We start from the raw sequence: 13,449 nt of genomic DNA, 5'->3' as shown, positions 1-13,449 counted from the left end.
TCTCAAATTCCCCCCAAATACTGTGGTTAGTTTTAAAGCCATGTCCCTGAAGGAACTCTGTTTACAAGAAGACATCCAGGGACTTTTCAATACTAACAATTTTAATGCAGTATCACACCACTTCACTTTTTAAAAATGAGATACTGTTTTCTAAAATTGGGATTTTGTTCTCTGATAAGCATTAAAAAAAAAAAAAAGAACAAAAACCTTAACACTTGGACAACACACACCAGTGCATACACAAAATCAGAAAACAAAAATACCAAAGCACCCCTGGTAGTTCCTCATCACCATATCCTTGTCAATACCACCCTGGAGGGAGGAGGCAGAGACAGGTGGACACCCAGGGTAGAATGTAAACTACTGGGCACTAGGCCAAGCGATTTAAAACTAAAAATCAAATTATGCCCCTGCAATAATGTCTACCAGGCTTTCATACCTGTATATTTCTCACAACTTCAAATGTTAATAACTACACATCAATACTTTCAGAAAATGTTATGATGTAAAATTTTGCATTTAATTTCTCAAATTAAATTAGCTAATGAGATATAAAAGTTGCCCTGTTATAAAAGAAATGTAGTAACACAGTAGATGTCAGGTTCAGGCTTTTTCAAAAAAAGAAAAAATTAGGTATTGAAATACACACAAAAGTAAAAATTAGTTACCTCCAAAGTGGTCTTATTGTAAAATGGGAAAGAATTCCCCTGCATGAATTCTAAAATCATAGTTAACTTTCAGTTCATCAATTCACTGTACCCTGCACTCACATTTAACTTATTTGTAAATACTTTTCCAAGGCTACCTAAACACTTACTAATTGGTTAAATATGCTGCCTACATTAATTCCTGTTACAATTAAAGAAATTAAGGGTCCATTTTTGCTCCTCTGCAGTGTCCGATATATTTTCAAAGTATTTGATGTTTCAGATAAGGTGTTTATCAGGTTCTTAAAACAGTTAAAAAATGGCTCAAGGGACAACTTTTAGCCTTTTTACCTTGAACATATTCACTATCCTGGATTTTGTTGAACACATTCAGTTGTTCTTGCCTTCTTCTGAAACTCTTCCCTTACTCAAATAACTTAACTAAAGAATCTAAGATGTTATCAATATAAAGAGGAAAAATTTTATTTATTTCCTATACATTTGGAAACACATCAAAAAGAACAAGTATTCCAGATTGTGTAAGTAAAGTTACTCAGTGAAACTTTTTTCTTGGGTGTGTGTCTGTGTGTATATATGTGTGTGTAACAGGTAACTTTTCAGACATATTAATTTTCCAAAGAACAAGATTCTAAATAAAGAACATTAAAACATTCCTGGAAGGAACCAATATTTTGATTACACAGCTCAAGGAGCAAATGATTATCAAAACAAAACTTCAAAGACAGCTATAGATACATGTTTTAGTTCTCAAGCTTTTCAAATCTCAAAGACAGCAGCATTATATTTCATTCAGCAAATAACAATTTAATTCTTAGAAAGGAACATATCCAGAATACCAAACCAAAATGTATATAGTGACAACCAGGATTATGTTAAAAACAAAGGAAAAAAAAGGACACCTTTGTATGATTTTAAAACACCAAGAGTACACTTCCAACTTCGAAAATATACTGATAAAAACATATTCACTAATTTATTTAGCTATGTCTGTTTATTAAATTATTTAGATATGTAATAAATATGCAGATGTTGAATTTTATCAGAATTAGCCCATATTTATAAATCACCTTCCACAGCAGCTAAATTCCTTATAGAATGTCCAACAGCAAAATTAGGCATATAAATTTCAAATTAGCATCTCCAGCTATGAAGCTTCTCTAATTCTACCTGAAATAAAGATTATGAGTATACAACAGCCTTAACTTATTTCTGTTAATTGGTACAATTTAATAGTAGCTTCAGAAAAAGGATGTTCAACAGGTAGTATTTCTTAGTCATTACAAAAACTCAGTACAAACAATTCAAATGAGTAATTATGCTACGTCCTAGCTAAATGAGACTCTCCAAGGAATTACAGGCTTTATACTTGTGTGCTCTGAATGTATTTTCTGATTCAGACAAGTAGCCAGGTGTGTAAAACCCAAACATGAAGAAGGTTTCATATCACCTTTTGTGATATAGAAAAAAAAAAAATCACAATACCAACACTTTTATCTAGGATGACAATAAACTAATCATAATGTGAAGTGTCCAAGCAAACTGAATAACTCCATGGTCTCATGTAACTGGAAGAAATACTTTTTCTTCACATTTACAGAAACTAAAATTATTGATACTAGTAACTGGTTTGTCAAAGTGGCAACTATTCAAGATTTAAAAGTCTCACTTATTTTAAATCCATACTGAATTTGACTACTTATACTCAATGTAACTGTCTCCAGCCAAACTACAATGAACATGTAAGATAAATTTCAAAGGTTTTATAAGTATTAATGGCACCATGAGACCTCTGCAAAGATTATTTGGGGGGGGGGAAGTTTCCCTTCTCCACTGACAGTTTAATCACTTTCCAATCAATTTTGATTTAACAGTGATTCACGGGATTAATTTTTTTAATGAGTTCTTAGAAAGTTGCAATTGCTTCCAAAATCAGAAACCACACTATACGGATGTAACTGCTACTATGGAGGTATTTACAGAAAGGTGCAGGTAAGAGTTCAGATGTGAACACAGGTTAACGTACACCAGATTTCAAAATAATAATTTGTTTGTACAGTATGGCCAGAAAAAATATTCTATATAAGAAGTCTAAAAATCCAGTCCTTATTTTAATCCATTTCTATAAATCATAAAAACAAAGGAAAATAGGTATCTATTCCAGAAACTTCATATACCTGTGGAAAATGGAACACAAGTAAATTCTATTCAAGGTGAACCTTAATGTCTAATAGAGTACAGCATACAACTTACATATTTTCAATTTTGAAAATATTATGAAAATCTAAGCCATCAGAGTCAATAGTAGTTTATGATCAGTAAACATTTCCTGTTAAATAACACAAATAAATTCAACTTAAAAGATGCAAACCGGTAGGTCACAGGACTTTAAAACCTTTTCATTTCAAAGGCACAGAGTTACTGCACATGTATAGGATGGGGCTTTAAAATGGGTATGCGTAAACTTTTCCATGGTGTTGGTGTATGTGCTTTTTTTTCCCCTTAAAGAAATGCCTACTGCTTACAGAGTAAAAGAATCTCCACCACTCTGCCTGCAGTTTTCAACCAGAAGTCCTCACTGTACCTTAAGCCAAATTGAATATTAGGTATTTTACAGCTTTTACAAAATGGCTGTAAAATCATATTATGGGCATACACAGCTCTTTGATCTCACTGCACAGAATTCATAACTGTTCAATAATGCTATACCATTACACCACACACCTTAAACTATTTCCATTTTTCCACAATTCCTTCCAAAATCAGCTTCCAGAGCACAGCAATGTAACATGCAAAGTTCCTGGGAGGGCTTGTTACACAAAAGAACAGCTTGGAAACAAACTGATCTACACAATATCCATCTTCTGTTGAGCCTGCTTTAGCCCTCCTTTCCCTCCATCACTGCTAAAGGTGGGTGCGTTTGAGTCATGGAAAGAGGAGGCTCTTCCATCACCACACCCTCCCAGCACCTCTGCTGCTGGTCCTCACGCAGGGCTTCTGTGTAGGTGATGAAAAATCATAAGAAAAGAGAAGCTGTCCCTTTAAAATGCCCTGCTCTGTCCCACATCCCACGTGGAAACCAACATCAGCAGCACTTTCCCATTAACTTCACTGTGATGCAAGAGGCACCATCCTTTTCTATACATAAAACCAGAAAACCTCGGCTGGACATTCTTTCCTGAGGATGAGCAGGTGAAGCAAACGTGTCAGGAGGCGAGCAGCTCAGTAACTCCCCACCCCACCCCAAAAGGTGCTCCAGTCTTGCACACCAGCCTCTGTGTGCACCACCACCTCTCTACCCCTCCTCTGTAGAGCCTAGTTTAAAGAAAGGAGGGAGCCACCAACAAAACCTGAAGCATAAATGCGACGAAAATGCAATTCAAAGCCGAAAGGGTTTATTCTTCCAATCACACATATTAACTCTATTAAGAAAATGGCATCACTTTTTTTTTCCACCGGGGGGAGAGAAAAAAAACCCCGCAACGATCATTAAAACAGAGTTATAAAATAGCAAATATAGTGTTTATCTTATGTCAGATCAGCCCACATTACCATTAAGTTTAGCAGTTTCTGCACTACCACCTCCCCCCCCCCTCCCCCTCCTTCTCGAGCATCGGATTTTCACGTTTTCTCATTGTCGGTTGAGTTATAAAAGGCTTTTGCCCTTCGAAAGTTTTGAAAAAATAAATAAATATTAACTCCTTGGTCCCTGCAAAGTCAAAATGGACTTCAGGGGAAAGGCGGTTCATCCTTTTACCTTGAGCGAGAAAAGGGGGAGCATCCCGGATTTTTTGGGATTTTTTTGCGATTTTTAAAAAATTTTTATTTGGTTATATGCCTGAGTTCTCCCTCCATTTTGGTTGTTTATGATACTGACAACAAGCTGTCCCTGGTCTGTGCAGATCTCCTGCTTTCATTTAGCACCCCCCTCCCCCCCCGCAGCCACACACCCGGGGCTCACACCTCCTCGCAGACCCCGCACCCCGACCCCGACTCGCCCACCTGAGGAAAGGGCGAAAACAAATGCATTTCTCCAAAAAAGAAAAACCTCTTTTGAAAAAAGGGGCAAAGTTCCCCCCAAGTCACTCCAAGTGCCCCCCAAATATTGCCGACTGCGGGTTTCCGCCAGGCCCTTTGGGGACCCACCTTCCCCCGGGATGTTTTGGTAGAAAATGCGGAGAGTTTACTCTCAAAACCGAATTTATATTAATTTTTCCCTTATTTTTCGGGTCTCTAATGTCTTCCGCTCTCGCTGCTGCCGCTGCCGCTGTCACAATATTCGCAGCACCAGAGAGGAGGCGGAGGAGGAGGAAACTTTTCAAACTTTCCAGACCCTGAATAAAGGGGTTTTTTTTTTTCCCACCGACCTCACCTTCGGGTCTCCAGCCGCATCGCCCCTGCCCTGTCAGAAGCGACTTCGGGAGTCCCCGCACCCCCGCCCGATTATTTTTATTTTATTTTTTATTATTATTTTTTCTCTCTGGGGTCCTGAGCAGGGGCTGAGAGCAGCACAAACTTTTTCCTCCTCCTTTCGCCGCCGCGGCTCCTCTGCCCCCTCAGCGAGTCCCATAATTTAAATAACCCTGATATTTCTCCCGCTAAACGCCTCTCCGCCGCCCCGGACCCCGGGAGAACTCACCGCGGGGCTTTAACATCCTCCCTCCGGCCCGTCCGCCGCCTTTACACCGCCCGCGGAATTTCTAATAATTTTTTTCTCATATTTCGGGCTGGACGCGGCGGGCCTGGAAATTGTTTCCTTACGCCTCTTTCCAGCAGCCATTGTAGTGTATGCGCTGCCCCTGCAGCCCAACTTGCAGCTGCCGCCGCCGCCGCCGCCGCCGCCGCCGACGTCGCGCCCACCGCCGCCTCCCCCGGCCCGCTCGGCCGCCGCCCCCGCCTCCCGCCGGCCCGCCCCCTGCCCCCGCCCGCCGCTGTGCCCGCCCCCCCCCCGCCCTTCCCCGCGCGCTCCGCCCCGGGGCCGGCCACTGGGCGCCGCCGCCGCCGCAGCTCCGCCCTTCGATTGGCCTGCCGCACCGCCAGTCAAGTCGAAGTGTTAAGAGGAGGGCCGCGGCGCCGGGGGCGCGGCGGGGCGGGGGCGGAGGCGGGGTCGCGAGAGCCGCCCCGCCCACTCCTCCCGCCTCGGCCCTCCTCCCGCCGACTGGGGGCGGGGCGAGGCCCGCCCGCCCCCGCCGAGCCGGGACCCGCTCGGCTGTCAGTCAGGCGACGGGGCGCGCTGATTGGGTCGGCGGCCGCCGAGGAGCGGGGGCAGCACGTTGGGATGCGCGCTACTTAAGGCCCAGCTGCGTGAGCCATTGACGTGTTTGGAGCTGGAGACGGCCTGGGCGCTGGCGGAGCGGCCGCCCGAGGTGAGTGGTTTCCCCGCCCCCCCCACTCCCCCCCACCTCCCCCCGCTTTCTCTCTGCCGCGGCTGCAGGGCTGCGGGAAGAGACTGGCGCGCCCGGGCCGCCGCGGGACCCGCAGTTGCGTCTCTGGCGTGAAGCCGCCTCCACCAGGCCTCGCCTAGGCGCGGGCCTCTTGCCGTTGCGCTTCCTCGTGGCGACGCGGGTTTCCTCGGGCCGGGGCCGAGGGAGGTGCCCCCTGCCCGGGAACCCCCAGCCCTTCCTTCATCCTTCCTTCCCAGCCTTTGGAGCGTAATCGGCCACCCGCCCCCCCGCCCGTGCCCCCAGTTCCCTGTGTTTTCTTCCCCTGCCCTCCTGGGTGCCGTCGAAAGTGAGAGCAAGGTGTGTTCACCTGCGCCCACCGCTCACAAGGTTGGACGGGCAGCTTTCTGGAGGCCGCGGGCCTGGTGCTCGCCTCGCTCCAGGGTCTCCTCTGGCCTTCCCCGGCCCCTCCGCAAGGCCACCCCGACTTCCTGATCGGCCGCCTGCTCCCAGACGTACGTTGGAGGGTCGAATGCCTCGTGGGACGCGTTGCGGGTTCCCGACGGCTGCTCCTGTGGTGGGGAGGCCCGCAGCCCTGCCTGGGCTCGGACAACCTGGGGGCGCGGGCGGTGGTGGCGGCAGGGGGCCTTGGACCGGTCAGCAGCGTTCCCTTCTCTTGCAAAGCTGCTCCGAGTGGGGACGTGGAACCAGTGGATGGAAAGTCAAGATACTGTTTAAAGCAGCTTGCCCTTTGCAGAAAGCGTTGAGAGCTCTTCCTCAAACGTGCTGTGCTTTTTTGCGCCCCTCCCTCAAATCGTTGGTTTCTCTCTGACTGTCCTCTGCGGCAGAGCTTAGGCATGTTTGTTTGTTACATTCAGAGAGTAAGTAGATGACGCCTCCCTAGCGGAACAGCCGCTTTCAGCCCCGCTCCTCACTGTAAACTGACATTTCCTCTTCATTTCCAGTTATTACATGTGGGTTCGTGCAGAGCAGGTGACAGTCGGAAATCCAAACTTAGATTGACTGAGATTTAGAACCCGGAAGGGAAAGAAAAGGAACGGTGAATAAATTCCTACAGCAAACCTGATTCGGTATATATGATGTTACCTAGGTGGTTCGACGATGGTGATAAAAAGTAGAACACTTTCACGGAAGGGGGGCAACCTGAGTTCAGTCTGCATCCCATCATTGTTGAGATTACATCCAAGGAGTGTGAACAGCGGAGCAGAGCTCTGTGTTCAGAGCACGGGACACATGTAGACAAGAAAGCCGTGAGTTCATTTTGTGCCCTCACCTGTCTTAGGAAGACGTCAAGTCCGCAAAGAAATTGTGTTCGGGAGAGGAAGAAGCTTCTAGGTACAGTTGAACAGCATCTTGAATTTTCTTCTTGCCAAGAGATTGGTGTTAGCGAGGTGTACTTACGTATTGGTCAATGAAGATCATAAAAGAGAAAGATTACTTACTGAAAGGACCTGGAAGGGTTAGACTTTTTTCCATCCTTCTTTGCAAAGGTTATCCCCTTTAGCTTGGACATCCTGATCTTTCTTGTAAAAGAGAAAGGGAACTAGTTGACTCATGATCCAAGAATACCTCCACTTTTCAGGAGCTTATGGGGGTTGATTGTTTTCCCTGAACATACTTTATTTAACATAGCTCATATTTTTTGATGGTCCCATTTTGGGGAAGGAAAGTAGAAACCATTTTGTACAAAAGTTCAGAGCTCTGTCTAGTTATACTGACGCAGTTTTTTATTCATTGGTGTTTGGGGTAGGTCATCCTACATTATTTGCTGTCTTCTTTGATCTTTAGGTAAAAGTTAAGCTAGAGCAGGATTCAGGGGTAGGTTCCATAAAGTTAGCGCTGAGCATTTAAAAATATTTGTGTGTGGCTCATTGATAATATGCCAATATGTTGAAATAAAGAATTGTGTTTAATTAACAAGTAGTTGAGTTTAAAAAAAAATTCTCTTTTAGTTCATTTCTATGATGTGTCTTTGAAGATAACAGGCATACCAATTTCAGTTAGATTCGTTAGAGAGGGCAGTTGTCCTGGGATTATATAGGTGACCTACTTGTTATAAGAGTATATGATTTGACTTGGAATCCCTAATTGGCTCTTAGAGAACTGTGATCATCTTTAATTGATAAAGGCGCCTTCAAGCTGCATGCCTGTAGGGCTTTAGCCAGAAGGGGAATGTGCTGGGGTGGCGTTCCCTCACTTCCTTTATCCCTGGAAGTATCAGTTAAATAGAAGATGCCTTTGGGAAGTTAAGTTTCAGATTTCTTTTTTTTTTTTAACTTTTCAAAATGTCCACTGAGCAATAACTTCGGTGGTTTTTTATTTATTTATTTATTGGTATATTGGCCAGGACAGGCCACAGAGTTAGACATTCAGGTACTTTAGTTGACAAATTTTTCCTAAGTTGAGTTGTACTAAATTATTCCACCCTTATTTTGTGTGCTAATCAGTGTATAATAAGGAAGGTAATCCGTAGAGTGCATGCTGTATTTTTGTTTTGTTAATACATTTAATTGTTTAGTTTATAGATATTATTGTCTTTTAGTCACTTAAAGTCAGAAAGTCAGTCTGACTCTGCAACCTCATAGACTGTAGCCTGCCAGGCTCCTCTGTCCATGGAATTCTCCAGGCAAGAATATTGGAGTGGGTTGTCAGTACCACTTCCAGGGGATCTTCCCAACCCAGGGGTAGAACTCTTGTCTCCTGCATTGGCAGGCAGATTCTTTACCACTGAGCCACCTTTAGAAATAGGAGTAAACTGAAACTGAATTTTGGCGGAACTTTCTCTCTGAACATTGTAGTCAGATTTCAGTAGAGGCACTTAAACAGTTTAAACAAGGCCTTTGTGCTGAGGCATGAGTCAGTGTAGAGGAGATCACATCCAAGTCTTCATTCTGAAAATACAGAGCGCGTGTGAGTTCCTCACTAGAAAATCTTTATGCCAGAGTTAACTTTTTCGGTACTGTACTTGAGGAGTTGATGAGGCTTCACTGACTTGTGTGCCATCCACTGTGTTACCCTTCCCAACCTCTACCTGCAGGGAGAAGACACTTAGGATGCCCATGGTGACGCGAAGGCTGAGGGATCCTGACATAAACCCTTGCTTGTCGGTAAGCTGGTTGGCTTTGAATTGTTACAGGTATTAAGTTGGAAAAATAAGCATCTTCTGATTTTGTGGGCATCAGTTTTCTGCAATTCTTGAATAAAGTTATTCCTGTACAAGAAACATTCATGGCCTGCGTATCCTTATTTCACAAGAGCATTTTTGGATATTCATCATTTAGCTAACACTCATCTCTTTTTTGAGTTTCCCTAATTTGTAGAGCATACAAGCTTTTAGTTGTCACTCTTAACACTAGACAAGCATGTGCAACACTGAGGAAATTCTTGAGTCCAAACATTCAAAGTTGGAAAGTAGGTATTTTTAGATGGTTACTGAAATTTATGTTTTGATAGCAATGATTTCATCATGTCCCTGAGACCACCTTGCTGAGAGTGAAGGGCTGATAACTGAGTTAGAGTATTTAAAGCCTGAAGGTTTTCACAAGGGTATCACGTAAACAAAACGTTTTGTTGTTAAAATCGTTTATTGGCATTTATTTGGTACAATTAGCAGTTCTTAAATTGTGGCATTGTCATCCTTGAATAAGGCAGCCATCGAACTGGTGCTATGAAAATTATATTTCCTGATTCATATGCATTTTCCAAATATACACATTCGTTAAATATTTGGCACGGAGTATTGGCTTTGTTCTACTTGAAATCTGTTTTCAGCAGTTTCCTAAGTTGCTTTAGATAAACCATGTTTCTCAGATCTGTGAAGCAAATTACTTGCTCTTAATTTAAAGTTTTCCTTTAGATGACTTCTCAGAATCATGCCTTTCACTTTGAAGTTTGTTATCCAATCTACTTCCAGTTCAGACAGCTAAACTTTAATTCTCAAATGGCAGCTACCCTCCTTTGAACTTGTAGCCCTGTGTGGCTCACTTCAGTTTTGAAGTGATATTAATGATACCTATTAAAATTACTGGCATAATAGTGTATTTACTTGCGTAATGGAGTGAATGATAGCCAAACTTACATTGAGATGAATGTCGTTACTTTACCTTGTTGTAGACCAGTCATTAGCTATTTACTTAGGGTCTTGAAACCACCTTAACATCAAACGTTCAAGTCCGGGTGAGAACTTGGAGGAGTGGAGAGCTGCCCTCTGAGTCAGGAGGTGGGGTTTGGCTTCTGCTATGCAGCAGTGAATTTTTTTTTTCTTTTGGCCCCACTGTGCAGTCTTAGTTCCCCAACAGGGATTAAACCCAGGCCCCTGGGAGTGAAAGTGTTTGAAACTCTCTCCAGTTATCTGCTCGGGGGGACGCAGCTTCAGAGGTGTGTGTATCTGTTTTTTAGATGCCACTCTGCCTCCTAAATGCTGCCTGTCTTACATATTTAAGGAATCGGACGCGTCTACCAGATGCATGGCCGAAAATAACTATGACAAGGAGAGCTGTTCCTCTCACTTCTTGAAGTACAAGAACTGCCGGAAGTTCTGGGTAAGCTTGGCTCGGTCACGTCTGTTAGAACTCATCTGTTAGGCATGAGTCTGAAGCCTGAGGTTTGTCAGAACCCACCACCCTTCCTCAGATGGCTGTGGGAAGCCCACCTTTCTGACCACATCCCCTGTGTGCCCTCAGGACCCTCAGGCACTCTCGTTGGCTACCTCACCCCCTCCCATGTGTGAGAATGTAGCTCCAACCGAGGTGGGTCTTCCTACGTGGGTCAGTATCTTGTCATCATGTTAGTTTTCTAGAGGTGGATGAACTGGCGGGCCTGCCCTGTCACCACATGTATCTGGCTTCTTTTTCTGCCTCCTGCTCCCCCACCACTGCCCATGGTCCCCATTTTCTCATATATATTGTAATTTCTGCTTCTCTGAGCACTGGCTCCAATGGCTTCCTTTCCCTCTGTTCACTCACCTGTTGTGGTCACCTGTTGGCTCCTTTGGGCAGTTCCTGAGCTCTTGGTGGGCTATGCTCCTGGGCTGGTAGTTCAACACTGTATCCCCATCCTAGTAACAGGTGACATATTCTTTTGGGAATATTGGGGCTTCCCTGGATGCACAATAGTAGAGAACCTACCAGGAGATGCAGGAGATGTGGGTTTGATCCCTAGGTCAGGAACACCCCTGGATAAGGAAATGACAACCCACTCCAGTATTCTTGCCTAGGAAATCCCAGGAACAGGCTACAGTCCATGGGGTCACAAAGCAGTTGGACAGGACTTGGCAACTAAACTACCACCACCACCAAGGGAATAATCACTTCTGTTTAATGGATAGTAATCTCAAAATGTTATCTAGAGTCCTAGAATTTATTTTCTGTTTTTTTTAACTTGCCCTTTTATGTTTCCTTTTAGAAGACGCAATAGCCGATTACTGGCAGTTGATTGGCATTTAGTATGTGACTGATTATTTCTTCTCTTTTGTACATACTTTAGAACTCTGTCATGATTCAGAGAAGACAGAACGGAGTGAAGCCGCCCATGCCCACGGCCGCAGAGAGAGACGAGATCTTAGGAGCAATGGGGAAGATGCCCTATTGAGTGTTTACATTAAAATTGTTTATTTAACTTAGGCACAGATAAATATTTTTAATAAGTGGTTACTGCGACTTCATAAGACCTTTCGGGCCTTACGCAGACAGAGCTCGGATTCCTCAGGGGAAGTCCCGTGTCCTCCGCTTCTGCTGTCAGTGCCACGATGAGAGTGGGCCACCCCGGCTCTGCCACGTCCCCGACTTCACAAGACTTGCTGAAGGCAAGGGGGCCTCAGGAACAGCTCGGTGGAGAGTTGAACTTTTCCGCTGGGTCTTGAGAGAAAGAAGTGAGATGCGAACAAGGGAGGGATTAACGGGGGTGAAAGGGAGGCAGTGTCTCCGAGGAAGGGAAGTGATGTGTGTGACAGCACCACAGAGGGCGGGCTGGAGCTGCGTGTGGAGAGCAGTGTGTGGACTGTCCCCCTGGTGGGGTGGTGGGGAGCAGGCTGGACGGCAGGTCCAGGGTGGGTACCCGATGGGCCTCAGTCCCAGGCATGTCACTAAGGTCTCTGCCTTGGCATCACTCGTGTACCTTGATTTAAAAAGCCTTGGGGAGGCACAGGTGTCTTTAAATGACATACAGAGAACTGGTTTTCTTTATGTTTCCTTAAGGATGGGCTTAGTCAAAAGGATTCTGTGACTGAAGTCTGTGATTACTGGACAGCCTTCCAAAGAAAAGGTGATGCTTTCAGAGGTGGGGTTTCTACCTGCAGGATGAGATGGACAAGGAGGGGCTGGGGTTCGTCAGGTGATTGCAACACAGGATGAGGCTGGAGCTGAGCTTCATTTTATGATATAAAAGCGAAAATACTCAGTATCATGACTGGGGTGGTGTTGTAAAGCAGGTCTCAAACTCACCGCCTTTTAAAATCCAGGGTCTTTCATTTACAGGATTGCTTTGTAAAAGACACATTATTTGATCAAATTTCATGTGTACAGAAAGTGAAAACAGATAGTTTGTGTCCCTTCTCTTCGTCTGGTCCTGGTGCAGGAATATTACGACAGCCACTGACACAAACTCTCTTGCTCGTTGGTCCTAGTCCAAAATCCAGGTCAAAGGTTTTTTAACTATGGAACCTTTATTTTCAAATATGATTCTATTCAAATAAAAGGTAGAATTATTTCAGAAGTTCTTTGATTTGTATTGATTGCAAAAATGATGGATTTAGATAGGAGCTGACAAGAAATGAATACTTACTGTATAAGAAACATTTCAGTACTTCTAGGTGTATTTTAGAGTGGAATTTTAATGTCACCTTTTTAAATGTACATACCAATATCCACATTTATTTGTCCTGGCCTAGCTCTTTTTATTTGTAAATAGCAGGTTTATCAACGTGCAATTTGTATACCATGTAAATCATTTGTTTAAAGTGTACATACAGTGCAGTGGTTTTTATTAGTAGTATATTGACAAAATTGTCATCCATCCCCACAATTGATTTTAGGAGACATCACCCCAGAAAGAAAGCCTGTACCTGTTAGCACTCTTGATCTGCTTCTAACACACACCACCCTTCGTTCCCACTTCACATCCCCAACACTCAGGCACCTACTCACGTACTTTCTGTCTCTAGAGTTGCCTGCTCTGGACATTTCCATAGATGGCGTCGTGCACCTTGTGATCTTTGGTGACTGGTTTCTTTCCCTCAACCTCGTGTTCTCAAGGTTCAGTCCCGCTGCTGATATCAGTGCTTCATTCCTTTTGTTGCTAACAAAGCTTCCCTTGTGTGAATATACCACATTTCATTCATACGTTCATCAGTTAACAGGTATTTGGGTTGTTTGCGTTATTGACTT

The 13,449-nt window shown here is 44.1% G+C and overlaps 2 protein-coding genes across 6 annotated transcripts in view; one reads left to right on the top strand and one right to left on the bottom strand.

Moving 5' to 3' along the window:
- Positions 1-5,457, bottom strand: part of PLAG1 (PLAG1 zinc finger) — a 49,444-nt gene extending 43,987 nt beyond the window's left edge. For all 3 annotated transcript variants that reach the window (XM_065903321.1, XM_065903323.1, XM_065903322.1), the window contains exon 1: positions 5,305-5,457. The gene's annotated coding sequence lies outside the window, so the exon portion shown is untranslated. The remainder of the gene's footprint in view (positions 1-5,304) is intronic.
- Positions 5,458-5,937: 480 nt separating this feature from the next.
- On the top strand, positions 5,938-11,699 carry CHCHD7 (coiled-coil-helix-coiled-coil-helix domain containing 7). 3 transcript variants are annotated; one of them, XM_065903158.1, is made up of 5 exons: positions 5,938-6,031; positions 7,158-7,317; positions 9,105-9,174; positions 10,510-10,608; positions 11,552-11,699. In XM_065903158.1, the coding sequence occupies exons 3-5, from the start codon at positions 9,121-9,123 to the stop codon at positions 11,654-11,656; spliced, it is 258 nt and encodes an 85-aa protein (XP_065759230.1). In that variant the 5' UTR covers positions 5,938-6,031; positions 7,158-7,317; positions 9,105-9,120; the 3' UTR covers positions 11,657-11,699. The 3 variants fall into 3 exon arrangements, with proteins under 3 accessions (XP_065759230.1, XP_065759228.1, XP_065759229.1); XM_065903156.1 differs by having other exon boundaries at positions 7,158-7,402; XM_065903157.1 differs by lacking the exon at positions 7,158-7,317 and having other exon boundaries at positions 5,947-6,031.
- Positions 11,700-13,449: the final 1,750 nt, after the last annotated feature.

The sequence above is a fragment of the Muntiacus reevesi genome, chromosome 12 (genome assembly GCF_963930625.1).
Source record: "Muntiacus reevesi chromosome 12, mMunRee1.1, whole genome shotgun sequence".
In the NCBI taxonomy this organism is placed as follows: domain Eukaryota; kingdom Metazoa; phylum Chordata; class Mammalia; order Artiodactyla; family Cervidae; genus Muntiacus; species Muntiacus reevesi.
Note: the sequence above shows the minus strand (reverse complement) of the source record. Positions and strands in the feature narration are given on the sequence as shown.

Excerpts from the sequence above, each read along its gene's own strand:
- CHCHD7 (XM_065903158.1), top strand. The coding sequence starts at position 9,121 with ATGCCCATGGTGACGCGAAGGCTGAGGGATCCTGACATAAACCCTTGC. Across the intron at positions 9,175-10,509 it reads ACATAAACCCTTGCTTGTCG|GAATCGGACGCGTCTACCAG; the intron begins GTAAGCTGGTTG and ends TACATATTTAAG. Across the intron at positions 10,609-11,551 it reads AGAACTGCCGGAAGTTCTGG|AACTCTGTCATGATTCAGAG; the intron begins GTAAGCTTGGCT and ends TACATACTTTAG.